Consider the following 27,571-nt stretch of genomic DNA (forward strand, 5'->3'; position numbering starts at 1 on the left):
GGGCGTGCGGCGTGAAGGCGCGGAGCAGGCACGGGCGGCACGAGTACTCTGTGGGCGCGGCTAGCAGGACCTGGGGCATCCGAGAGCGAGCGCCCACCCAAGTCCTGCGGGTTCGGCGCTCTGACGCTCGCTCGGCTAGGCCTGTCTGCTGGAGGAAATACTGCTGCGGCATCTGAGGAGCTGTGGTCCGGACTGTACGCCCGGGCGCAGCGGCTGCCCCGACGTCCTCAGAGGTAGTTTGGGCCCAGTCCGTGCGTGGGGCCGCAGGAAGGGTCCTGAGGGCACCTTCAATTTCGGGGAGCAGAGCCCGCAACTGCCCGGCGCGTGCCGCTCTCGAGCCTTGGAGGCGTCGGTCATTTTGGCGGGGGTCACCCACGGTCCCCGCCTCATCACCCACCCCCTGCGGCCGAAAGAGGTCACCCGCCCTCGTCGGTCGGTCGTGCTAGAGTCCTGGCTGGTAGTGCCTGCCTTTGCGACTGTTTTCGCCCTCCTGGGTTGGAATTCTCCCCTCTGCCTGCCCTCTCTTGCCTCGGAAGCCCGTTGAGGGGCCTAGAAACTCCCGCCGGTATACGTGTGGTTAAAAAAGGAGCAATGTCTTAATTTAGGGACTAGCAGGCCAATTTCCTATCGCCCGACTTGGAGTCCCTTCTCTTGTCAGATCGGGGGAAAGGGCGACCTAGGTAGACTTGAGAAACATCTGGGCTCTCAGCACTCCTTTGGCTGGACTTTGGTATGAGAGGAAAGGAGGAAATATAGACTTTCTTGGCCCTTACCTCGAGATTGGAATTAAAACTACCTGTGGATTAAGGTGGTTTGTTGATGCACTACATATTAATGTTGTGTCCTAGGACCTCTCCACTTTAATGAGTTCTTTACTAAAATGGGTCCTTTCAAAATACCTTGCACCAGTCTGCCTTCTTACATGTAGTAAGTACAGTTACATTAATTAATGGACTTGACTTTGGGAAAGGCAAGCACCTCCCAATCTGGTCACTTACAAATTGTGAACATCAGTCTTTCAGAGGTTATTACCCTCTGTAAACCTGGAACCAAGAGTTTTACTCATAACAAATAAGGACCAGCAATTAGCTTGGTTGAGAGTTTACTTCCTAAGTATTGTTGGCTACAAAGGTATAAGTCATAAAAACTGAATGTGTATATTTTCAGGTGGTTCTAACCAAGCAATTACAGGACCCATATTTACTTGTTCCAATCTCTTGGTATAACTGGTGTTGTAATTAGGGAAAATTAGTCTAATTTTGACTTTGAAAAGAAAATATTTTTGACTGCGGCTCACCTATATAGGCCAACCTCGCCTCCAGCTCCTGTGATCCTTCTGCCTTCGCTTCCTAACCTGGGACTTCAGAGATGCACTGCTCTGCTTGATTTAGAATTTTTTCTCATTAAAGTCTTAGTAACTACATATTTATACAAACTCATGATTAATACATGTTGTGCATGAGATATATAGAGATTTCAAGTTGTAGCTTGTAAAGTCTAACTAGAAGTCATAAAATCAGTTGAAGGTATAGGAAAGACTCTAGGAATTAGTAATGCAAGAAGTAAATGGATCAGATAGAAATGCTTCAAAAGGATTTGGTGTTATTTTCTCCATTGTTGTCTGTTTTTTTCTAGAAATTGAATTAATAATAGCTAATATTATTAGCTCAATACCTTCTATGCTCCAAGCTATGTGCTTTGCATATTTGCATTTAGTTACTATATAATCTAGTATGGTAGTTACAATTGTTTGTTTGTTTTTTTTTTTTAGTCCAGTGGTGGGGCCTGAACTCTGGGCCTGGTGCTGTCCCTCAGCTCTTCAGCTCAAGGCCAGTGCTTTACCACTTGAGCCATAGCGCCACTTCCGACTTTTTTGTTTTTGCTTATGTGGTGCTGGGGAATCGAACCCAGGGCCTCAGGCATGCAAGGCAAGCGCTCTACCACTGAGCCACCTTCCCAGCCCATTTGTTTCTTTGTTGTTTTGTTTGTTTGTTTGTTTGTTTGTTTGTACAGATGAGGATTAACTATCTTGGCTAAGTTTTGGACCCAGGCTGCAGAGACACAGTTTATGTCAATAATGAAACAGTGTCTCCTGGAAGTCCATACTCAGAACTGGAACTTGTCCAGCACATAGATTTTTTTTCCAAGAAATGTTTTGGTACTTAATCCTTGGTTTATGTAAAGAGAGTTAATAGCTGGATAAGGATGTTATCTTGCCAGAATATGAGCTCTTTCAGGACACAATTCATATTTTGTTCAGTGATTAACTCAGGTGCCTTGACAAAGTTGTTTTAAATGTCTGATTTTTATTTTTTTATTTTTTGTCAGTTGTGGGACTTGGGCACTGTCCCTCAGCTTCTCAAGGTTAGCACTCTACCACTTGAACCACAGTGCCACTTCTGGCTTTTTCTGCTTATGTGGTGCCGAAGAATCGAACCCATGTCCTCATGCATGCAAGGCTAGCACTCTACCACTGAGCCGCCTTCCCAGCCTCTCAATGTCTGATATTTTTAAGTGATACAGAGGGTTTACTTAAAATCATTTTTAAGAAAGTAAGAATGCTTATGGGTGCAATTTCAAAAGTGATTTCTGTTGTAAAGTTGAAGGTTGAAAGTTACACTTGAAGTTTGAAAGTTTTTATAACATAAATTTGTTTTTGAAATGTGGAAAAAGTGTTAGTGTTTCATAACAACATTTAAATGTTTATGGAATTTTTCCTCCATGTAGTCTTGGAAGAAAAACTGTTTCTCTTGTTAACATAGTGTCTATACTGGAAATGCACATCTTTTTGAAGCAGGTAAAATATTCTTATTAAGAGACTTTTCCTATTGTAACATTTGGTTTATAAATCTGTAAGTTTACTATGTATGGTGATAAACTTATGTGTCAACTTAGTAGACTATAGTACTGTATATCTATACTTCTTTCTAGTTTGTCTCTTGCTAGGGAATCCTTACTGCCCCAAATTTTGTACTGAGTGGTTGTAGAGATCCTTAAGGTCAGGAACTCCCAAGTTTTGCCCAATATTGTTTGCCCATAGGGGCAGTTCTGCAATCTCTATTTGACAAGATTAACCCTGTTTTGCCTGAAGACCTTCCTCTGTGGTAGTTGCTTTGCAACACCTTGCTGGTTTTCCTCATGGCTTGTCCCCCACTCCTTTGCTTTTAGACCTATAACTAGAATAAGAGTATCCCTAAAAAGTAGGCTGCAAAGTAAGATCCCTGAGAAGGTACACTGTGTTCCTAAAAGCATTGCATAATAGATTCTATTTTTGCAGAGAGAAAATCAGGGAAATATGTGTGGAAATGGGTATGAGGCGGATGGGATAGGATGGATGTGTAGCTCAGTAGTAGACTGCTTGCCTAACATCCTCAGCACTGGAGAATGAGGTGGAGGGGAAGACATGGGATAATAGTTGAAGGAACTTAATGTTAGATCAGCCTGAATTTATTGATGCGGACCCACTAAGCAGAGCTTCTGGAGTCATTGTTGTAATTAAAGGTGTTAGAAAGGACTAATTGTTAATTGTCTGAAATTTATACCATAAGGTACAAACTATTGTACATGAAGTTCAAATGCCAGGCTTGCCTTAGTATACTGTACAGGAAGGTATGCAGAGGCTTAGGAAAACTGGAGTGTTGAAGTAACTTTGTCTTGTAAGATCTGCTTGTCTATGGTGGGAGAGGCCAAAGAACATACTTTCTTTTTTTTTTTTTTTTTTTGTCCATCATGGGACTTGAACTCTAGGCCTGGGTGCTGTCCCTGAGCTCTTCAGCTCAAGGCGAGCGCTCTACCACTTGAGCCACAGTGCCACTTCCAGTTTTCTGGTGGTTTATTGGAGATAAGAGTCTCACAGACATTCCTGCCCGGCTGGCTTTGAACCATGATCCTCAGATATCAGCCTCCAGAGTAGCTAGGATTACAGGTATGAGACGCCCAGCAGGAACATACTTTTCATCATGACTATGAGAATCAAATTTGTTAGGGCAGTCCTGGCATCCTTAAAGGGTTTCGAGAGGGTTTCAAGGTTGCTTCTGTGTAGGTCAGAAATTACACTGGGAGCTGCTATTATCAAATTGGGAATCCTTAAATGCAGTAGAGACAATCAGATCCTTGGTGGCAAGGGTCTTGTGATAACATTTGACCAACAAACGTGCATACCCTAACAGAGTGCACAGAAGAACAAAGACTCCTGTGATGGTGCTTGGTTGATCATGGGTTCCCTAGAAGATAAAAAGACAGATATATGTTGAATTCTGAATCAATTGATTTAGCAAACACATTCTAAGTCAGGCAAACAGAAGTCTAATTTCAATTTCAAAAAAAAAAATAATCATGTTTCTTTAGTCCTTTCCCAAATGTAATTTTAATATTCAGAATGTTGAAGAACTCCACTGCCTCAAATTTATACTATTTTTCTCCCAGCCTTTCCTAGTGGGACCTATTATTTTTACCATAGACTGTGCAGAGTCTAAGAGAGAGAGAGAGAGAGAGAGAGAGAGAGAGAGAGAGAGAGAGAGAGAGAGAGAGAGAGAGAGAGAGAGAGAGAGAGAAATAATTAGACTTTGTAGGGATTACTGAATACCAACTCTGAGGCAACAATAATTGCAGGCACTTGAAATGTCACTGTGATCAACCATTCAGAGTAAGGGCTTATAGAGCTTAAGTGGTCAATAAAGTTTTAGCTTGGGTCCACCTTTTGTGAGCTATTGGGTCCTTGTATCCATTCCATGGTTATTACTCTAAATCTTTGACGCATAATGTAGGTATATTCAAGGATTATTAGAAGCCCCATACTGGCTTCCTGATCTGTGGAGTGAAGTCTGTTGTGATGGGAAAGTCCAAGGAGAAGCCACTAAAATTGCCTCTTTTTAGGAAAATAGTAAGCTAAAAGCATTTCCATAGTTTTAGATAGTAGAAATTGATGTACTTTCAGGGTACATATTTTTTGACCTATGCACAAAACAAATTAAGTTTAGGAAATAATAGTGGATTATCATAAGCTTAATGATAACTAATTTGGACTGCTATTCCAAATGTCATTTCATTGCTTGAGCAAATGTATGTATTCCCTAGTAGTTTGAATAACCAATTTTTTTTCTTAATAGTTACTATTAAAGTCCATCGTGTAAAGCAATTTGCTTTCATCTGGCATAATCAGTAATACACTTTCACTGTCCTACTTCAAGGTTTTACCAACTGTTCAGCTCTGTGACCTAATTTAAGCCATAAGAACCTTTTATTGGTTTGATTTTTGCCCCCTTTAAATTTATACATTGAGTGGCTGGGAAGGTAGAGTGCTTGCCTAGCATGCATGAGGCCCTATGTTCAATTCCTCATTACCACATAAACAGAAAAAGCCAGAAGTGGCACTGTGGCTCAAGTGGTAGAGTGCTAGCCTTGAGCTGAAATGCTGAGGGACAGCACCCAGGCCAGAGTTCAAGGCCCCACAACACCCCCCCAAAAAAAATTATACATTGAAATTCTAGCTCTCCATGTCTCAGAATATAACCTTACATGAAGAAAAGATTGGTGTAGATATGAATTAGTTAAGATGGGCAATAGTGGAGTAAGCTACATCCTCATCCAATGTAACAGATCCTAATGAAAAGGAAAAGTTTGGACATAGACATGCACACAGAGAATGTCTCGTGAAAGTGAAATTGGGATGTGGCTTCCACAAGCCATGGCATTCTAAAGACCTCCAGCAACCCATCAGAAGAGACATAGGATGGATTCTTCTTCACAGCCCTCAAAAGCACAAAACAGATTAAGTTTTGGAAATAATGGTAGATTACTAAGGCTGTATTAGCAACCTTACCAGCAACATAACTTGGACTTATACCCTTCAGTAATAGTGACAATAAACTTGAGTTGCCTATGACAAGTTTGTTTGTGGCACTCTGTTATAGCAACCTCATTAAACTAACAGACCTTGGTTACCTTTCCCTTCCAAAAGACATTTTGCTGGTCCATTCATTACAGTAATGTCATTAGGCTGATTGGACCTAGCAGGTGAGAAGTGACAACTATTTCAGGCTTACTAGTAAAATGTTAGCACATCATAAAGTGAAATAAATTCACCAAAACTTTGGGAGCTTCCACCTCAATTTTGTAGAGATCTACAGGTGTACAACAGAAAGTGAAGCAAAGTCTAGTGGAGCTTTTTGATCTTGAATGTAATGAATTCCTCATTTGATTGTGCTATTCTAACCTATGCTGGGAACTGCCACAAAAGCTGCTAGTTTTGGATAGGCCCAAAATAAGAGAGAGTTCCACAAAAGGTCTTGACTGCTATGTAAGCTGCTTTGTCACTTGGACCATATGCTCCAGCAGATATCATGATACTAAGCACATCAGTAGCAGATTAAAATGATGTTTGGAGCCTTTGATAGGCCCCTTTAGGAAGTCACTGGGTAATTTAGTAATCCTTAGGGTTTTAGAATAGTTCTTTTGTCCTCTATGAATGATTGGTTCTCTCTGTCTGGGTCCCTTTTTCTCTCCTTCCCTCTCTCCCTCCCATTAGTCTTCCCTCCTTCTCCCTTTCAACCTACCTCCCATCCTCTCTATTTTCCTCTCTTTTAAACTGCGATTTGAACTCAGGACTTGTGATTGCTAGGCAAGTGCTCTACCACCTCCAGGCCTGAAAGCTCTCCTTTTGAGAGGCAGCTTTTGGCTTGCTACTGGCTTAGTAGAAATTCGAAACTTGGTAAAAACATGGGCCACGTTACCATGTAACCTAACTAGAAAATAATTAGTACATTTCAGTAGTCAAGAGCCCAAGGTAACGGCATGTCTTCAAAACTTGCTGGCCATGTGTTTCTTAAGTAAAAATAATTCATGTACATCATCGTAGAAATTTGATAGTCTAGAAGGCCTTTTGCATACTTTCAGGGCTCCACTTTATTTCCTCTGGGAATTAGCAGTATGTAGGTGAAAGAGTAGTGCAGTCTTAAGAATGTGAAGTAGCAGCTAAAGAATAGAGGTGAGAGAACAGGTATCACAAAGTAGGAACACTCCTGAAAGAGAAGGGGAAAGTGGCTAGTTCAGAACTTACAGGTACCAGTGATAAAGTGACTTCAGTCAGTACAGTTTCACTTTATAAGTAAAGGTTTTGAGTTAGTCTTATAAATCTGCAAGCCCCGTTTGTATTTCTACATTGCCTTTGTAACTTCTTTGGACCAGATAAATTGGATAAAATACGTTATTTAATATCCTTGAATTTTAACTAGTAGCTCTTTATACCTTGAAATGCTGAAATTATTACAGTAGATTGAGCTTCTAAGTAGATTATTGCATGGTGATTGAGTCATTAGTAAAAAAAAAAAAAAAAAAAAAAGATTAGGTAGTTAATGGCTTGTGATTTTGTGTTTTCCAAAAGGCTGCCTGATATTTTGTTAGGAAAATAACATACACTGTGTGACACACCTTATAAAGCATAGCAGACAAATGTCAATTCTAAATACAAATCTTTAAGAGACATGTTTTAAAGTTGAATCTAAAAATACATTGAGCTCATTGTACAACAGGCTTCTGGTACTTAATGATCAAATCACATTTTCTGAAATATACTTTGTACAATAAACACCAGTGTATCTAGTTAACTCATAAGCAAGGTTAAACTTGGCCTTTCACTTGATGGACAGGTATTCTTATTATAAGAGACATGCTCCTATCTAGCTTTATAGTAATGCTAGCTGGGCTTGCAGAATAAGTTTAGAAAAATTATCTTTTTTTTGGTGTGTGTGTGTGTGTGTGTGTGTGTGTGTGTGTGTGTGTGTGTGTGTGTGTGTGTGTGTGTGTGTGTGTGTGTGTGTGTGTGTGTGTGTGTGTGTGTGTGTGTGTGTGTTTAATGGTTTGAGAACAATTTGGATTCATTCTTAGTTAAAAGTTAGGTAGGATTCAGCAGTGAATCCATCTGTTCTAAGTAAGCCTCTCTTTGTTGGGAGACTTTTTATTGATGATTCACACACTCATTTGGGGTCTGTTGAAGATTTTCATATTTGTATGGTTTCGTTTTGGTAGGTTCTCTGTGGCCAGAAGTTTACCCATTTATTTTTTTAAAAATTTGTTAGCATATAATTATGTACTAATCCATACTGTTGATTCTCTGTCATTATCTCTGATTTTATTTATCTGGATCTTTTCCCTTTGTTTCTTGTTTAGTCTGACTGCAAGTTTGTCAACTTATTTTTTAACATTTCACTGACCTTTTCTGTTAGTTTTTTTAGTGTCTAATTCGTTTCTGCTCTGATCTTTGTTATTTCTTTTCTTATACTGATTTGTATTGATTTAGTCTTTTCTAGATTAAGATGAATTATTAAGTTATTTATTTCTTTTTTCTTTTTTTTGTCGGTTGTGGGGCCTGAACTCTGGGCCTGGGCGCTGTCCCTCAGCTCTTCAGCTCAAGGCGAATGCCCTACCACTTGAGCCACAGCCCCACTTCTGGCTTTTTCTGTATATGTGGTGCTGAGGACTCAAACCCAGGGCCTCATGTAAGCAAGGCAAGCACTCTACCAACTGAGCCACTTTTCCAGCCCCTATTTCAATTATTTTTTAAAATACAAACTCATTTGTATAAATGACCCTCTTAGTACTTCTTTTTCTTGGTCTCATAGGTTTTGGTATGTTATCTATTTTCATTTGTATCAATAAATTTTACAAAAATGAATTCTATATTTTCTCATTTTATTCCTGCATCATTTATTAAGGAGTGTGTTGTTCAGTCTCCATGTCTTTGTATTTCTTTTGTGACTACGCCATGATATGATTTTAACTTTTTTGGGTTTGTTTTGTCTTCTGTTCCTGAAAATGTTTCATGTGCTAATGAAAAAGAATATGTTTTGAAGCTGCTGGGTGGGAATTTTTGTGTTTATTAGGTGTGCTTGTTTTACAGGATGTTGAACTTTGATGTTTCGTGTGTGTGTATGCGTGCACATTTAGTTTTATTGTAACAAAACAACTTGTACTCTTTTAACCTTTACAACTGAGCAAAATTACAGTATAAAATGTCAATTTTGAATAAGATCCTATATATAGAATCTACTGATTTCCCTGTAGAGTAGTAAAACTCAAGACATTATTAGGAGAGAATTTTATTTTGAAAGAATCATCTTAAACTGCAAGGATGTCTGCCAAACATCATAATTAAACATGCCAAAGGAAAAGCCCTATTGTTAAAATGCCCACTTCACCCACCCAAACATCTCAAACCCATCTTTGTTGACACATCATCACATCTTTTAAGGTTTTTTCTTTTTTGTTCTTTTTATATTCACATAGAGGCAGAGTGTAATTTCTGAGCTCAATGTACAGAGAAAGGATAAAAGTTAGAATTTATGCACTATACTACACAGGGTCTGGCCCCTCCAGCTTCCAGCAGAATGAAAGTAACTGGCAGGTTGTCTTTTTCCCCCACAGAGTGTTAGCTGAGTACCAGTGATAGCTGAAGATCATTGTTTGAAACTAGTTACCTTGGCAGGAAAGCCCATAAGTCTCTTACTTCCAATTAACGGCCAAAACTCTGGAAGTAGAGTTGTAGCTAATGGTAGAGCACTAGCTTTGAGCAAAAGAACCTCAGAGACATAGCCCAGGCTCTGAATTCAAGCCTCAGTACAAGCACCAAAATAATAAAACAAACTAATGGACTAATGTTTTAGTCCCCTTACTGTTATTGTATAGGATCCTATCTTTCCTTTTTAGAGCTAATAAAAGGATACTTTGTTGTATAAAATGGTTGCTATGGAATTAAGTGCACATATATTTACTCTTTTTAGTCACCGTAGTTTGTGTCTCTTGTTTCTGAAATAAGTGTAATTATTCTGCTTTACTTTGACTTCTATTTGCATTTAATACTGTTTCCATCTTCCAACTTTCAGACTCTGTGTGTCTTTATTGGTGAAGTCAGTGAGACTTGTGTTTTTTTTTAAACTATCCAATCAATATTTTAATTGTAGTAAGGAGTACATTTACATCTAAAATTATAATTAAAGAAAGACATTATTATTCTAATTGTATTTTGTTTTGTGTATTCTTTTACTCCTTTGATCATCTTTGTGGCTTAATGATTTGGTGAGGTTTTTTTTCATATCTCTTTTGTGTATCCGTTTTTCTAGTAGGTTTTACACTTTCCTGTATTTTTTGTGAACTGGTAGTTTACTTTTTTTTGTTTTGGTTGTTGGGCTATGTTAAGTATTTTTGTAAGGCCAAGCTTGTGGTAATCAACTCTCAGTTTCTGCTTGTTTTGGAGAGTCTTTATTTCTCCTTTATTTGTGAAGAGTTACTCAGATACTCTGCTTTATTTGGTTCAGTTGTGCACTCAATTCAACTGATTTTTTTTTTTTTTTGGTCAGTCATGGGACTTGAACTCAAGGCCTGGGTAGTACTTCACTCAAGGCTAGCAGTCTAACACTTTGAGCCACAGCACCATTTCTGGTTTTCTGGTGGCTTATTGACGCTAACAGTCTCACAGACTTTCCTGTCCAGGCTGGCTTTGAACTAGATCCCAGCCTCCTGAGTAGCTAGGATTACAGAAAGGAGCCACCAGCACCCAGCTTACAACTGAATTTTTTAATTAGGCTTAAGGACTTTTCCTTTTCAGGGGTTCAACTTGGTTTTTTGGATTTTCACATCTTTTTTGAATTTGCCTTTTATGTCTTGCATTATCTTCCTTATTTTGCTATTTGTGTCCTTAACTGGGTTCATTGAGCTGTGTATTTTTATTCTCATTGATTTCTTTTATGTGTTTATGTTTGTTTTCTTTCAGCATACTAATTATTCTTATCATTCTTTTGAGCTCAAGATTTGCAGTTGTTCACCTTCACTATTATTTAGATGCTTTGATGTATGTATGTTGACTTTTTGAGGTATCTTAGTACCTTTTTTTCTATTTCATGTGTTTGAATGTTGATATTTGCTCATCTGAAATCAGTTTATTTGTTGGCAATTTTAGTTACATAAGCTTTAGTTGAAGTTCTTCTGTATGTTCTAGAAATACTGGGTAGTAATCAAATTGATCTACCATTTCTCAGCACTGACCTAGATATTTGTCAGCAGTAACAATTCACCAATTAGAAAATCATGTATATCATCAATTGTGTTGTATATGAAAGGAAATATCATTCTTATGCAGTACCTAGGAAGATTAGGGGGAACAAAAGAGTATTTGAATAGTAGTTTAAAGTTAGTAAAAATAGTTTGGTGAGGGAAAAAGGAAAGTGGAAGTCATGAGGAAGAGGGTAAAGTGTATGGGCTGGAAGTAAACAAAATAATGATGTCAGGGATTTGGAGAAGGATCAAAGAATCCAATAGCATAAAGGAATTCAAAACAATAAACATAGGGAGTAGAATAAACCAGCTAGAAAAATATTGTAAGAAAGATTTTTTAGAATAAGTTTTTATTATTGAGGAAAAGAATGAACTCCAAGAAATGTAAATAAAAGTTTTTCTCCCCTCTTTGTTGCTGTTTTTGTTTTCTGTACCTTTTGCTTGTAAGTTTATCTTTTTGGGAAGGGTAAGTGGGGGAGCAAAGAAATGGTAAGACAAAGGGTAAACAAATACAGTAGTGATACTTACTAGACACTATGTTGAAAATGAACTATATAACTGTGGGTAATAGGATAGGAGAAAATGAGGAAAGGGGTGACACTGTTCAAAAAGAAATGTATTCATTACCTGACTTATGTGACTGTAACTCCTCTGTACATCACCTCTACAATAACAATAAAAAATGTATGTGCCCTTGCAAAAAAAAAAGTATACTTGTTGGGTCTGTCAGTGCACTGGGTGCTTTTCTCAAAACTCTGCTCCTCAACTGTCTATCTGAAGTTTTTCTGTTGTGTTTACTCATGTAACTACTATGGGTTATGTGTATTGCCTAGGTATAGACTTCTGTAGTTAAAGCTCTATTTCAGTTATATCTGATAGAGTGAGTGTCAAAAGTCTCTCATGAACTTGGCACTAGTGACTCTCACTTGGGAGTCTGAGGTTTTGAAACCAGCCCAGGCAGAAAAGCGCACTAGGCTCTGTCTTCAATTAACCAGCAAAAAATGCTGGACTGTAAGTGTGGCTCAAACGATAAACACCAAGTGTGATCAAGAAAGTTGAGAGCATGAGGCCTCGAGATCATCAGTATTAACCATAACATACATGAGTGCACATGTGTAGACATAGACACACAAAATAGTACACCCTATCAGCAGTTGTATTTCCTTGTATCTACTAGGATGCATGTTTTTCACAGGAGCCTAGTTTTAAGAAGTGTGTCCAGCTCGTTTTCCTGCGCCGTATCAGAATCATAGATGCTAGTGGCTTTTCCCACCCCCAGTGTGGTTCCAGGTGTCTGGGCATGTGGTCAGTTCAGTCTTAGGAAATTCCTTTAGGTGCTACTGTATTTGCTTGTATGCACAGGGGTAGGTGTGTTCTTAATGATTAACTGTCAGAGAGAAAAGTAACCGGCTGCGCCTCGGCCAATGGGTGTTTGTTTTTCTAACCCTGGATTTATCTCAAGTGTCTTGGTCCTTGGTCAGCTAGTTCTGATAAAAGTATGGTAGGAAACTGTGTTTTCTTTTACCCACTGGGATGCCCAACATTCTTAGAAATCTGAAGATAAGAGGAAGGGTGAGCCTAGTTCCCTGTCTCCCATGCTGTACATGACATGCTAGCCTGTCCCAGTGCAGTAGGGGCTTTCCTTTTATTTCTGCTCCTGAGCTGTCTGCAGTTTTCCTATTGTGTTTACTCACTTAACCACTAGGTCCTAGATCCACCTGGGTTTGGTCTTCTATAGTTAGTTAAGTCTCTGTTTCAGTTATAGTTGATGAGATGAGTAGAGCAGGTCCTCCTCTGCCTTTGGTCAGCTGGTTATGCCAGAAATCCCTGATGGGCATCTGTGTTTATGTATACTGTATTCATAGGGACCTGGCAGTTGTGGGAAATGTGCCAGTCTCCCTCTCTTGGAATGGCTGGAGACACAGCTGAGAGCAGCTTCGTTATCTGTTTTGTTTATCCATACAAAGTCTGTTGTTGTTTTGTTTTCCTCTAGCCACTGTCTGACTGTATTTGTACGTGAGTGTTTTTGTGTGTGATATCAGAGCTTAAACTTGATCCTATACTCTTTCTTGGCTTTCTTGTTCATAGCTGCTGCTCTACGATTGAGGCACACCTCCTTTGCATATTGCTGGTTAATTAGAAATGGAGTCTTGGGAACTTCTCTGCCAGTGCTGGTTTTGAACTGTAATCCTCTAGATCTTAGTCTCTAGGTGTGAGCCACTGACACCTGTCTGCTTAGACTTAGTGATGCCCTCTTCTACTTTACTAACTTGTCTCTCTCTTTTTAGCCACATACCTGAGTTGTATTGCTGGTTCTTAGAGATAGAATGTGGTGGTACAAGTCAGCCTTTAACCATCTTGGAGTCCCCAAAAGTCTTTCCTCTAAAGATATGTTTTAGGTGTTGGTTGAATAGTCTATGTTGACCTTGGTTCCCGTTGGGCACTGTCACTTGGGCACTCCCTGTAGTTTCTTCAGCTATAATCAATGGCATGACATGTGAGGGGGTCGGAGAGCACTTCTGATTCAGGATGTCTTGTAGGGATAGTGGTACTCAAGTGGTTCAGACGGTTGTTGTTCATATAGCAGTGAAAATATAAATCAACATATGGCCACTCCAGCACTGGTAGTGCTGACACTTAAAAGTGGATCATAGTGACTGTTTATTATTAGCAAGGACTAGGATAGAGAATGGAACACGCACCCCTGTGCATCAGGCTGACTATAAGCCAGGTAACCCATCCTTGGTGATGCTAGTTGCAGCAGAGCCCAAGGCATCCAGGGGATATGCCATGTGCAACTTGAATCCTCAGGGTCCATGAAAGGCCAGAAGCATGGTTGTGCTCCCAGTGTGTCACCATACTGCAATAGTTCTGGCTCTTTTCATTGTGGGGAAACATACGTTTCTTCTCTGAAGCAAAGACACAGCTTCTAGGCAATTCTCCTAACCGGGCCCCAAGCCTATGATTTCTATACAACTTCCCATTTCTTGATTGCTGTGTCCTTAGTGATGAAGCCCACTACAGATTTCCATTTACTCTTTCCCCTTCCATGTGGAGTCTGGCCAAGGAACCTGGTTGTGGCTCTGTGCCCTCAGCCTGGGTCTCTGTATCACAGCATTCCTGTCTCCCTGCCGAGTTCTAGTGTCACTTACTTCAAAATGTAGCTTGTAAGAATTTTTTTTGTCTTAAGCACATTAAATCTGTTTGTTTCATAATCTCAGCCAGTAGCATTTATTTAATTTTCATTTTTCTAACCTCAGTTTTAGGACCCTGGCTCGTATTTCTTGGATCTGTGTCCTTTTTTTTTTTTTTTTTTTTTTTTGGTCATTATCACCTTACCATTTCTTTGAGTTGCCTCTCTACAATACTAATTCAGAGAGATTGCATACAGTATTTGGGAACTGAAGGAATAGGAAGATTTACAGATAACTAACTTTTCTGTAAGTGTTTCATCTTGGGCCATTTGGACTCCAAAGAAGGCATATAGGGAAGGGTTCATGGGGCTTTTTTTGTTGTTGTTTGGATTTTTTTTTGCTGTACATGTTTTTTGTATATGCTAGGCAAAGTACTACCACTTGCCTATATTCCCCGTCTCGCATCTTTTGTGTCAGTTATATTGATGGCAAAAAACTAGATAAAGAATTGGGGCCTGGTTTGACTAAGTTAGTAAATAGGAAGGTGAAGAAGGGAAACTAAGATGATAAACTAAGGCGCTAGATGCTTAATATGCTTTTTTTCTTTGATTAATGTAAATAGCATGTTAAGAAAGTATCATAACCTTATTTTAGGGATGAAGAAAAAAGTTCAGAAAGGGTCTGTTAAGTACCTGTTAAATCTGAGGGTAAATCCTGCTTTTTTGTCATGTGAAAGGAAGCAAGTGGCAGTGGTGCTGCTGAGTAGATTCTGGCCTTAGGTTATCATCACAGACTGTTGTAGGAATTTTGATCCTACGAAAAGAGATTTAAATAGTAAATATTCTGTGTAAAGGAATATATTAGTCATTTTGGAAGACATCATTGATGTATTTTTTTAATTTTAATTTTTTATGCCAGTTCTGGGCTTGACCTCCAGGCCTAGGTGCTGTCCCTGAGCTTTTTTGCTCAAGGCTACAGCTCTATTTTCAGCTTTTTTTGGTAGTTAATCAGAGATAAGAGTTTTACAGGCTTTCCTGCCTAGGTTGGTGACCTGTTTTTTAAGAAATGGTCCACTTTTAGCATGGTTCTGAAAATTACTGAATTTACTGAAATTTCATAGAAATTCACTAGGGGGCATGATCTGACCTTTAATTTTTTTTTTTTTTTTTTAGGAATAAGGGTTTTTAACAGTGACTTGATACTTGACAGGGCTTATTTATTTGATCCACTGCTGGTATTAGCCTCAAAAGCAGAAACAAAATAGGCTTAAGGAAATGGATTGTGTTGATAGAAGTTAAATTGAAGCTATCACAGTCATTGAGGAACAAGGCGGCTAGGGGCCCAGAAATTGCTATTAACAAATGGCACACCTTTGTTTCCTCTCATCAGCAAACAGAAATTTATCTTAAAATGGAAGTCACAATGTGATGAAAGAACTTGAATAGATATTGGGATATTCTTAATCTCATGAAAGAAGAAAATTTTGGTTGCCTATTTCATGTTGAGAGAGCTTGTATACCTGAGAGAAAGAATTCTTGGACCTTTTGTTCTACTTCAGCCTAATGAATTCTGTTTACTTTTTTGTCCTGTGCCACAGTCTAAGGTTTTACTAATGTCAGTATATTTGACAAAATATACTCTTAATGTTTAAGAGAAGTTTTAAGTTTAATAAACACTCAGACATATAACAGTTATCTATCTTTAATATATAGCATAGATATACTAATGCCTAAGTACCACCTACTCATAATTCTTTCCAGCCTTCCAACCCATGGCAGCCATCTTTTTACATGATCCTTCCCCCCACCTGCCCACCACCACCCCCCCTCAAGCATAGGCTTGACTTCAGGGCCCAGATGCTGTTCCTCAACTTTTCTGTTGGACTAGCGCTCTAGCACTTAAGCCACAGGTCTACTTCTGGCTTTTTGATAGTTAGTTGGAGATAAGTGTCTCACTGTCTTTCCTGTCAAGGCTGGCTTTGAATGAGTAGCTAGGATTATAGGCATGAGCCACTAGAACCAGATGACAACTCTTTTTAATATACAATTTAAGAAATAAAGTGGTGCTGGGGCTCAAGTGGTAGAGCATTAGCCTTAGCTGAAGAGCTGAGGGACAGCTCCCAGGCCCAGAGTTCAGGCCCCATGACCAGCAACAACAACAGCAACAACAAAGTTGAATTTTGGGCTGAGAAAGTGGCTTAGCAGTAGAGTGTTTATCTAGCATGCATGAAGCCCTGGGTTCAATTCCTCAATACTGCATAAACAGAAAAGGCCAGAATGGCACTGTGGCTCAAGAGGTAGAGCTCAAGGACAGTGCCCAGGCCCTGAGTTCAATGTCCAGGACTGGAAAGAAAGGAAAGGAGGGAGGGAGGTTCATGCTGGTAGCTCATACCTATAATCCTATAATCCTAATCTTCAAGAGGAAGATTTTCAGAGAACTATAATTCGAAACCAAAAAAATAACATCCTATTTCAATTAGGTAATAATTCCAACCAAGCTGAGTAGAAAGGGTTGGAAGCATGGCTCAAGCAGTAGAGCACCTGCCTAGCAAACATGAAGCCCCTAGTTCAAATCCCAGTATAAAGAAACATGTAAAAATAAGAAGGAAACCAAGCTCAAGTAAAATGAACCCCAAGATATGGACACAAGAGGTCTTTCTTTGTTGTTGTTGTTTTAAATGTAGTATGTGATTTTTGTTTGTTTGTTTCCTTTGTATGTTCTTCCTCCTATGGTATATCCCCTGTTGTCATTGTGCTTGATTTTGGTACCCTGTGTCTTGTATATACATTTGTCTAATTTGGGGAGGGGAAGGGAAATAACAAAACGCTAAAACAAGGACACAGAATGACCCATTGCAACAATGATACACACAAGACAGTATATTGGAAATGAACTTTACAACTTCAGTATTGGGGGGGGGTGAGGAATGAGAGAGGTGGGGGAGGGAAGGGATAGTGGGAGAACAAGGGAGGGGGTAACAGTGCTGGACAAGAAATGTACTTATTGCCTTGCTTATATAACTGTAACCCCTCTGTACAGCATCCTTACAATAAAATAAGATTTAAAAATAAAAATAAGAATCTGCCAAGCACTGGTGACTCACACCTATAATCCTAACTGCTCAAAAGGCTGAGATCTGAGGATATGGTTTAAAGCCAGCCAGGGCAGGAAAGTCTGTGAGACTCTTATCCACAATTAACCACCAAAAAACTTAACGTGGAGCTGTTGCTCAAAGTGGTAGAGTGCTAACCTTGAGCAGAAAAACATCGGGACAGTGCCTAGGCCATAAGTTCAAGTCCCATAACTGACAAAAATATAATAATAATAAGAAGAAGAAGAATTATTTTCAACATGTTAGGTAAGATAGTTGTACAGATTGGGGTGGAAGTAGGGGACAGGGAATAACTTAATGTATAATAATACTAATAATGCTCCTTTGTTCCATTTACCACTGAAAAACGAGAGTCAAAGAAGCTAAATAAGTTGCTCAAAATAATGTCTTATTTCAGTCTGTCTTTAAAGTTCATAGGTTTTGAGTTTTCCTTTTATTAACATGTATTAGTGATACTTCATGTTCTTTTGAAGTTATATTTTATTGCCTTTGTGAAAAAGTTTTTATATTGGAAAAGTCTCTATCTTGTTATTCTTGGGGTATTTTTTGTTTGTTTGCTTTGATTTTTGGGACAGGGTCCCTCTATATAATCCAGACTGGTTTCCAACTTGCAATTTTTCTGCCTCTGGCTCCCAAATATCTTGTCTTTCTTAATTCTACACCGATGCTCAGACATCATTGAACATGGTTTCCTTCTCCTGTCTTGATTTATGGAAAAAGTCAAGATAAAATACCAGGCTAACTCTTGTTGCTCTTCAGTTACATATGTGATTTATAGCTTGATATAATGTAGTCTTCAGGCTGTAGACAATAGATGGTACTGATGTATGCTTATCCTTCACAGCTATGATAAATAAACTGACTTGGGTTATGATCACTAGTTTATAGAGCACTTTGATATCAGAAGTTTGATGTGATTCTATACAAATCCTGTGAAATAATCCTCATTTTACTATTGGACTTGGGCTTGAAGTCTGAAAGGAAATTGCATAGAACACCCCAAAGCATCTTGACCAAGATTTCTGATGCACTGCTTCTTTGTACAATAATGGGCCAATTTATATCCCTTTTTTTAGTTATAGTGGAATTTTATAATCACAGTGCCTTTAAAACTGTGTACTTTAATATTAATTCCTCTAAATTGGGTAGCAGTATCTTGTTTTTTTTTCTTTTTTTTTTTTACTTCTTAATGGTTAATGATACTATTTTATTGTGGGTTTTTTTTGGGGGGGGGTTGTTTGTTTGTTTCTTTGGTCCTGGGGCTTTTTTTGGTCCTCAGGGCCTGGGAGCTGCTCCTAAGTTTCTTCTGTTCAAGGCTAGTGCTCTGTTATTTGAACCACAGTTCTATCTCTGGCCTTTTGTGAGTAGTTTATTGGTGATGAGAATTTCACAAACTTTACTGCCTGGGCTGGCTTTGAACAGTGATCCTCAGATCTCAGCCTCCTGAGTAGTTAGGATTACAGGTGTGAGCCACCAGCGCCTAGCTTATTTATTTTTATTGTTATAAAGGTGTTGTACAGCTGGGAAGGTGGCTCAGTGGTAGAGCGCTTGCCTTGAGCCGAAAAGCTGAGGGACAGCACCCAGGCCCAGAGTTCAGGCCCCACAACCAGACACCCCCCCACCCCCCAAAAAAAGGTGACGTACAGAGTGGTTACAGTTACATGTCAGTACACTTCTTTTTGGACAATATCACCCCTTCCCTCAATGATAATTTTTAAGTGGATTGGTGTAAAATGGAAATCTCTATATAATCTACCAATTTTTTTTAAACCCAGTCTCTGTAGAAGCTGAAATCCATCACCATCTTTCAAAATGCAATGGAACATACCACGGACTATGTCTCGGCTGACCCACAGAACATATTGGGAACCACAGAAAGCTGGTCTCTTTGGACACTACCAGAATATAAAGGGACCATTGCTTTTGTATAGTGCTGAATCCAAAGTGTTTTGGGTACATTGCTCTCAAAAGCAGCGGCTGCACCTACCTACTGCCCAGTGCCTTGCAAAGGAACAGAAGCCATTGGATGCTCAGCCTCCCCGGCCACGGATCCTTCACCACAAAGGATGGGGGCAGGATGCTTCATCCAAGAGGGTTTTATCATCTAGTGCTACATCCCAAGGAGCTCCTTCTGAAAAAAAGGAAGAGACTGATCCTTTACAAGACAAATCTATTAGCCTTTATCAGCGATTTAAGAAAACATTTAGACAATATGGGAAAGTTTTGATTCCTGTTCATCTAGTAACTTCTGGTATTTGGTTTGGAACATTTTACTATGCAGCCATAAAGTAAGTTTTTGCTTGGTTGACTCCTTTCTGTGTTTTATGACATTGTTAATCTTTTAAGTTATACTAATAATAGGCTTAGTTTTTTTCTATTGCTTTAGTATATTGGTAAAGAATAACCATTTTCCGTAGTTTTTTTTTACATTTTAATAAAACAGCTAACATTTGCTTACTGTGTTTATACATTTTGCTCAGCTTTTAAACTGTCATCTCATTTAACCCTCACAGAGACTAAATGAAGTAAGTAATCCAGTTTTTCCCATTATTCATGAGGAAATAGCTTAGGCAGGGGGAATTGAAATCACCTCAGCTGGTAGGAGGTACGTCTGCATGCACCTGGGTAGATGAGCCAGGTCTCAGAGCAGAGGCCTTCTGAGGCCCTCTTCACTGCTGGCAGCATCTGCACATTCAGGGCAGCCTGGAAAGAAGGTACCAGGCTTCAGAAACTTGCCAGTACCATGTGTCTGGTACTTATGTGTTAGAATGTTTTTAAATGTAAATGCTGCCTATTTTATCAGATATTTGATTTGGGTGGGAATTTACACGCTACATTTTGCCAAAGTCTAGGTGCTATCTTTCATAAATGCAAAAGTGAACTAGTTGAAGACAGAGGTTTTGTGGTTCTCACTCCAATAAATGTCATGGTAAGGTCTTTCAGAAGTGGTGATAAACATGGGTCTAGAGGCCTAGTCTCCTAGTATTGTAGAATGTAATATTTCTCAATGCATCTTTCTTGTTAAATTTAGCTTGGCTTTTTTAAGGTAAGTTATATTGGTCACCTTAGATAGCAGAAGTACTTACTAGCAGTTTTGCCTAGCAGGGCTTTGCTACTTGGCCTGGGGAGTGGTTTGGGCATTGTATAGCCAATGTGGATGATTTTACTGCCTCCATCTAGTGAGAGCAGAATTACATACTTTCCAGAGTCCATTGACTTCTTAGTGTTGACTATATTCAATAGTTTGAAAGCCATCCATAAAATACAGTACATGGAGCTCACTCCTTGACGAAATGAAATGTATCCCCAAAGATGTTTTCTCTCCTTCCCTCCCTCTCCCCTTCTCTTTTTCTCTTCCTCTCGATCTCCCTCTCTCTCTCTTTCCCCCTCCTCTCTCCCTTTGTACCCCTTCCTTTCTTTCTCTTTCTCTTTTTCTTTCTTTCCTTCCTTCCTTCCTTCCTTCTGTCCTTTTCTTCTTTCTTTCTTTCTTTTCTTCGTTCTTTCTTTCTCTTTCTTACTTTCTTTTGTTCTTTTTCTTTCTGTCTGTCTGTCTCTGACAGTACTTGGACTTGAACCTTGGGGCCTGGGTGCTTGTTCCTGAGATTTTTTTTTGCTCAAGGGTAGTGGTCTACTATTTGAGTCACAGCTCCAATTCTAGCTTTTTAGAAGTTAATTGGGGAGAAGAGTCTTTCCTCCTGGGCTGTCTTTGAACCTCCATCTTCATATCTCACCCTCTTGAGAAGCTAGATTTAAAGAAGTGAGCCACTCGCACCAGTTCTAAGAGACTGAGCTTTCTTTACCTTGTGCTGTTGATGCTGTTCTGTTCTTCTGCTTTCAGGTTGTCAGCCTTGACTTTGTGGGCAGTCCTATGACAGCCTCACACAGCTGGTTTATGTGATGCAGAATGTGCTGCTTCCAGAACTGTCTTCTTTAATGGTTTAATCACAAGACATACTTAGAAAAGAGAGCTCATTAGTGAAAGAGAACCAGTATCTTGCAAAAGAACAGAAGTCATTGGATGCTTAGCTTCTTCAGCCAGGCAGAAAGAGTTGATTGGACACCAGTTTTCTTTCTAGCTCACATAATACTAGTTATAACATTTTGTATTTTTGTCTTAACTGAGAAAAGTTTTCTTTTACTTATTAGTTGCCTATTTACCATTAAAAGAAAGAGGGAGACATTGTTTTGTAGCTGGAAGGATGAACATTTGACATCAAACTGCATTACTCTAGCAACCAGCACTGTGGTCATCAAAAAACTGGCCTAGACCTCTCAAAATAACCTTGTGAAGAAAGACATCCTGCTTTACTTCTAACAAGAGGTACAGGAAGCACTTCCAGGGAGGAGACTAGTGAGAGATAAACAAAGCAGTAAGAAAGGTATTAGGGCAGTTTAGGAACATTTAATACAAAGTTTGTATTACATACACCATACTATTATACATGTTAAATACCCTGAATGTGATAATTAGTTTATGTAAGTGAATGTTCTGGTTTTGATTTAGGAGTACAGGATTGTAGTATTGCAAAACCCACACAATGAAAAAGTGGGAAAGCCAAGGGCATGTGTAGCAAAGTGTTGATAATACAGAATCTAAAAATACTGAAGTCCCAGGTTTCCCACTCAGCTTGGAAACTCACTGCCTTCCCTCCCTTCCTTTAAGAATCTGTTGCAGTTTCTAGTATTTGTTCTTTAATTGTCTTTTAAGTCTGATTATAGAATTGAAATGTCCTTTTAAAAATTTTGTCACTTATCCTTTGCCTAATAGCCAGTATTAATGATAAAATATACCTTGTTTTAGTGCTTGTGTGTGTGTGTCTTTGTTTAATTTGTAACAAAGCCTTACAGACAGGTGCAAACAGTAAATCCCTCTTTTGCAACCCAGAACTCATTGTTGAGTATAGATTTTGGTAAATGTAAGAATGAATATGATTTCTACAAAAGTTGACAATGTGGGTGTTCGTTAACTCACATAGGCTCTGAAAATAAAGTTGATGTAAAAGCTAAAATAAAAAATACATTGTTTATGCAATGGTATAGCTTAATAATATGCAGTTTAAAGGTAAAAGTTGTAGTTCCTGAAATGTGAATTGGATCATCTTAAAGTAGTTTGGATGAACAAATGAAGATCAGGTGAGTAATTCTGATCCTTCTCTCTTAGATTACCCAAATCTCTTAGTTTGCCTGGTGAATGCTTCTGCTTTCTAAATACATGAAGTAGGATGCGCACATGCAGATGGTGAGGTGACGTGTGACAGTGACACCAATTGTGTATTGTCCTTCTAGGAAAGTGCTAATTAAATTCAAGTACTTGATGACTCAGAATCAACGCATTTTTGTGTATTTTCTTTTTTGCTTATTTTCTGAGACAGGGCCTTACTTTGTAGCACAAGCTAGCCTCATTTTTTTCCTGACCCTACTGAGCGAATAACAATTTACAAGTGAAAATTTTTGATCTGAGTGTTTTCAGATATACTATTGAAAAACCCTTAAAAATGTGTTTATATGTGACTTTGTGTTTCTTTCACAGAGGTGTGAATGTCATCCCTTTCCTGGAACTCATTGGGTTACCTGACAGTGTAGTAAACATTCTGAAAAACTCCCAGAGTGGAAATGCCCTGACAGCATATGCCATGTTTAAGGTGGGTGCCACTGCTAGATACCTTCCCTCATATTTAACCAATTACTTATAACCCCCAGACATCCTTGTTAGCTCTTGATAGTTTTTTATATGTAAACCATTATAGTTCATCTTTTATATGTCCAATGACTAAAATAAGGTTATAAAATTTTGAAGTTCAAATGATTTTTTAAGAAGTGCCTTTGAAATAGATCATAATCGGTCAGAAACACTGTTAGACTTGTATATTAGATTTGTGTATTTCTAAGGTTGTAGTCATATTTTTGACATTTTACTTGATTGATCCTTCACTTATATTTTTCTCTTAATCAGATCTCCATAATGCCTTACTTGTTAATGAAATTTAGCATTATTTAACAGTTTATAATAGTTCCTATCTTTTTTCAGCAAGTGTGATACTAAGGTTTAACTAATCACTTTGATACTAGGCTCCCAGGAATTCAGGATTCTATCTTCTTTCTCTTGGTACTTTCAGTCAGCCTGCTATGGTGTGGTGTAGGTGAGACAGGGTTCAGCGCACCTTTGGGAAGCTGTGCTGAAGTTAATGGATGAGCAGCATTTCTACCCTCTCACAGCCCTCTTTGGGTTAGGAATTAGGCAGTTCCTCAAGTAGAACAGCAAACAGATACTTTGTTTCTTCAAGGTACCCCCAAAATGAGGTGTGTTAAGAGGAAGATAGAGTGGATATTAGCTGGGTACACATAGAAGCTCCTTCACTTTGAGGGTACACAGCATGCCTACAGCAGTCTACAAACAGCAACTTTCTCCTTTCACAATTGCTTTTGACCACTTCATCTCTTGTTGGATTTTAGTACTTTTATCTCTGGCCAGGCTACCACAGACCCACCTGTTTAGTGCATTGTTTTTTACACTGTGGCCTTACAGATGCTGCTGACTGAAGTTCTAGACCCCAGACAGGTTGTGACAAGAAGGAAGGACATAGTTTGGAAGAGTCAAAGGAAAATAGTTCAGTAGTAGAGCAAACTTGAGTCATGCAAAGAAATATTTGGCTCTTGTTACGTTTGAAAAACTTTAGCTCTACTAGCGCTTAGCCCCAGATAGTTTTCCAGACATAGAAACAAGTGCATCTGTATTAATATTAATGGTTCTTTATCCTCTTTCTGATGTCCAAATAGCAGGCTCACTAGCTAGCAGGTAGCTAAGGACCTCAGTGGTGTCAGCCATGAAAATTCTGAGATTTTGGGTCACATTGTTTGAGAACAGAACCTCATGACACATGACTTTGAAGAGGAAGTAAAAGTAGTGTTACCGCAGTAGCCTTGTCAAACAGTAAAGTAATATGTACTGATGTGAAACAAGAATTTAAATTTCAACTCAGTTTTCCTTGCTCATCTGCCTGCTTGCTTATTTAAGATTGCAACACCTGCCCGTTACACCGTGACCCTGGGAGGAACGTCCTTTACTGTGAAGTATTTGCGCAGCCGTGGCTATATGTCGACTCCACCACCTGTCAAGGAGTATTTGCAGGACAGGATGGAAGAGACTAAGGAGCTCATCACGGAGAAAATGGAAGAGACAAAAGATAGACTCACTGAGAAATTACAAGAAACCAAAGAAAAAGTTTCTTTTAAAAAAAAGGCATAACAGTGTGCCCTATTTAGCAAGCTATAGAAAATTCCTGCACTTTAACCCTCTAGAGTCTTTGGACAAAGACATATTCTCATTATTTTTTTTTGGATAGTTGACTCATATATCAGTTCTCTAGGGGTTAAAGAAATTTAAGATAACCTTTTTAAAGTTAAATCACTAGAAAAATTGTGGTTTTTGTTTTTGTTTTTTAAGAAGAAAGCCCAGTGTAAGAATTTGACATTAGTGGTAACAATAAGCAGTGGCTAATATCTTCAATGTCAGGGTTTTTCCCCCAGGTCTTCAAAATCAAATTTGTTTTCTGTATTCTGGCTGTAGCATATGCAGACTAAGTCAGCTCTTGGAATAATTGTGTCCTGAAGACAAGACAGGATGCTAATACCAGATCTCAATCTCTGCGCTATTAATGAAGATTGTAACTATATTCAGTTCTCTGGGTGGAATCAGACTTGGACCATCCAGGTGCTTAGTTCTTTCATTGACAAAGTATCTAACAGTTACCTATCAGTTCAAATAGAGACCTTAATGAAGAAAGTTGGATAAAAATTCAACCATATATATGTAAATAATATGTACTGGTTATATATAAATGAAATTGAACACTCAAAAATAATTTTTATCTAAAGCTTGTCAGAATCACAATTTCCACAGAAAATATGCAGCCGTTGGTACCTTTTAAGCTTGTGGTGGTGAGTACAAGAACACCACATACTCTTGTAACTCATTTGTGTTCTCTTTAGCTAATCTCTTAGGTGAAATGTGAAGGTTTTTATAAAGTTGATTATGGTTGAAATGAGAAATCAAGTATTTTTAACAGTGACTCAAGCCAGTAGAGGTTTTGAAGTGTATGGATGGTACCACTCTGTCATAGCGCCAGTGCTGTCCCTGAGGAGTATGGACCTCCTTGGCATGCCAGGCCACTTCCCAGAGTCTTTGTCTCACTGATAATTTTGATGTCAGTATGGAGGACATCTTAAATTTATGGCTGCTGCTTTTTATATTATATTGAAAGGAAATCTTGCTGAATGTTCTACTTGATAATTATCTGCTTGGAATGAATCAGTTGTTGTGAGATGGGCAAGTGACTGTGATCATGGAGTACATCGTGGGTGTTTCTTTAGCAGCCCTTCCTCTCTTTCTAACCTTTGGGTTGACATGGGAGGAGGAGGTTACCTCTCTTTAGTGGGTATTGTGTTGATTTGGCTGCTACAAGAGAATGGCAGAGGCCTTGCTACACAGATGCTCTGCCTGCTTCCTGTTCCGTGGCAGGCCTTTCTATCAACAGCTTAGTTTGGCCATATTCAGAGAATAGTTCCAAGGGAAAACAGTGTTTTTACATTGAATAATCACTGTAGTCAGACACTTTTTAAGTGAATATGACTGGAATCTTTATCTCTGGGGTGGTGGAGAGTTGTGATGGAAGAATCTGTGTGTCTGATCTTCGTTGGGGCATGATTTATCTCAATGTAGAGTCCCATGCACTGCTTCACATTGAAGGCACATTTCAAATCTAAACACAGGTAACACATTTTAGCATGCTTATTCAGATACTAAGCCCTGAAGTATTAACAAATAACTTTTTTTAACTAGTTGAGATAGTCTGTGTTTAAATCTGAATTCTTTCTTAAATCAGGATTCTTTTTCCTAAACCAATTACTTTCCTTTACCATTGCATAGGACATATTGTCTATCAGATGAATTGGGAGCTCTTTGAAGTTACTAATACTTCTGAGACTAAGATTTGCTTTTTCTTCTCTTTTGTTCAGTCCATGTGAATTTTGTCACCAGTTTTATAATTGGGTTGTGTTTACCCAGTTACAGAAAATAAAATGCTGCTTGTGTGTACCTCAAAAACAGTAAAAAAAAAAAAAAATCATATGAAGATTTGGGAGCTTGTGTTGTCATTATTTGGCCCTGGGAAATATGTGACAATGCTCTTGCCAATGTGTTACTAAGCTGGTCCTGAAGGTAAGTTACAATCAGCTTAAAGAGAGATGGGTAATTGGTTGACTTTAGAGTCTTAGTGATAGCAGGGGGACAGCATAGGAAGTCTATAATGTTTATTGTTTGCTCTATATGATGAACCTTGTTTCATTTGCAGGCCTTATGCCTTTGTGAGCCAAGAGGGTGGGAGGCTGAGCAGCACATGTGAAGCGAGTCTCTGCAGTGCAGCAGGAGAAGGGGATGGCAGAGACACGATTAGCTGAAGAGACTTAGTGTTTTGAAGAACAAGAGCAAAACTAACCTTTTATTTATTTACTTATTAGCTTACATTAGTTATACAGAGGGGAATTTATTAAGTTTTCCTATGTTTACAGTATGTACATTCCAGTCAATCTTGTCCCAAAAGCAACCTTTTGAAGTACCTGAAGACAGTTGTATTTGGATGTCAACAAAAGAAAAATGCTTATATTGAGACATTTCTTCCCAGGAGAAGAATAATAAGATTATGACTTAAGGTATTATCTTGTATTTATTTTTGGTCATAGAATATACCTCTACTCTTATTTATAAATGAAGGACTGTGTCCTTTATGTATCCTTTATGCTTGGAGTGAAATGGAGCTATGGCTGTCTTGTTTCTGTGACCTTAGAAACAAATCCTAGGATTTTTAAACTTCTTCATAGTTTGGGCAGAGAGGTATTTGAAGAAAAAAAGGAAGCTGTATTAAACATAGTAAGCTGCTTTTCATGTTCTTTCTACTAGGTTCACATGTTCAGAGTTTAACACATAAACCAAACTACCATAAGAGATAATGATCATAAAATGGACAAAAAGGTAGAGAAGGTGTTTGAGCAAGGGAGGCAGGAAAAGTGAGTAACTTCTCCTGATTTTTCTGAAGTTGTAATCATTTTTTGAAATTTGTTTTTGTGGAATCATTTTTTCCAATTTATTTAAGCAGCCCTTCTGGAAGGTACTTGCCATGGAGATAGGAATGCGGTTCTGTTTGCTGTGGATTATTTTCTGACAGGAGGCCCCACTCTTTACTTCAGAGTCTCAAAAGGAAGCCTCCATAACTATTTGCATGCC

The 27,571-nt window shown here is 38.7% G+C and overlaps 1 protein-coding gene and 1 non-coding gene across 2 annotated transcripts; both read left to right on the forward strand.

The window, feature by feature from the left end:
- Window position 1: 1 nt before the first annotated feature.
- On the forward strand, window positions 2-26,989 carry Fam210a (family with sequence similarity 210 member A). Its single transcript, XM_070029584.1, has 4 exons — window positions 2-233; window positions 19,068-19,580; window positions 22,823-22,934; window positions 24,308-26,989. The coding sequence occupies exons 2-4, from the start codon at window positions 19,105-19,107 to the stop codon at window positions 24,536-24,538; spliced, it is 819 nt and encodes a 272-aa protein (XP_069885685.1). The 5' UTR covers window positions 2-233; window positions 19,068-19,104; the 3' UTR covers window positions 24,539-26,989.
- On the forward strand, window positions 22,094-22,223 carry LOC138832697 (small nucleolar RNA SNORA40). Its single transcript, XR_011373640.1, has one exon. It is a non-coding gene; the product is annotated as a small nucleolar RNA SNORA40 (small nucleolar RNA).
- Window positions 26,990-27,571: the final 582 nt, after the last annotated feature.

This window comes from Dipodomys merriami, unplaced genomic scaffold (assembly GCF_024711535.1).
Source record: "Dipodomys merriami isolate MVZ:Mamm:240054 unplaced genomic scaffold, mDipMer1.0.p SCAF_2, whole genome shotgun sequence".
In the NCBI taxonomy this organism is placed as follows: Eukaryota; Metazoa; Chordata; class Mammalia; order Rodentia; family Heteromyidae; genus Dipodomys; species Dipodomys merriami.

Excerpts from the sequence above, each read along its gene's own strand:
- Fam210a (XM_070029584.1), top strand. The coding sequence starts at position 19,105 with ATGCAATGGAACATACCACGGACTATGTCTCGGCTGACCCACAGAACA. Across the intron at positions 19,581-22,822 it reads TTTTACTATGCAGCCATAAA|AGGTGTGAATGTCATCCCTT; the intron begins GTAAGTTTTTGC and ends TTTCTTTCACAG. Across the intron at positions 22,935-24,307 it reads CAGCATATGCCATGTTTAAG|ATTGCAACACCTGCCCGTTA; the intron begins GTGGGTGCCACT and ends TGCTTATTTAAG.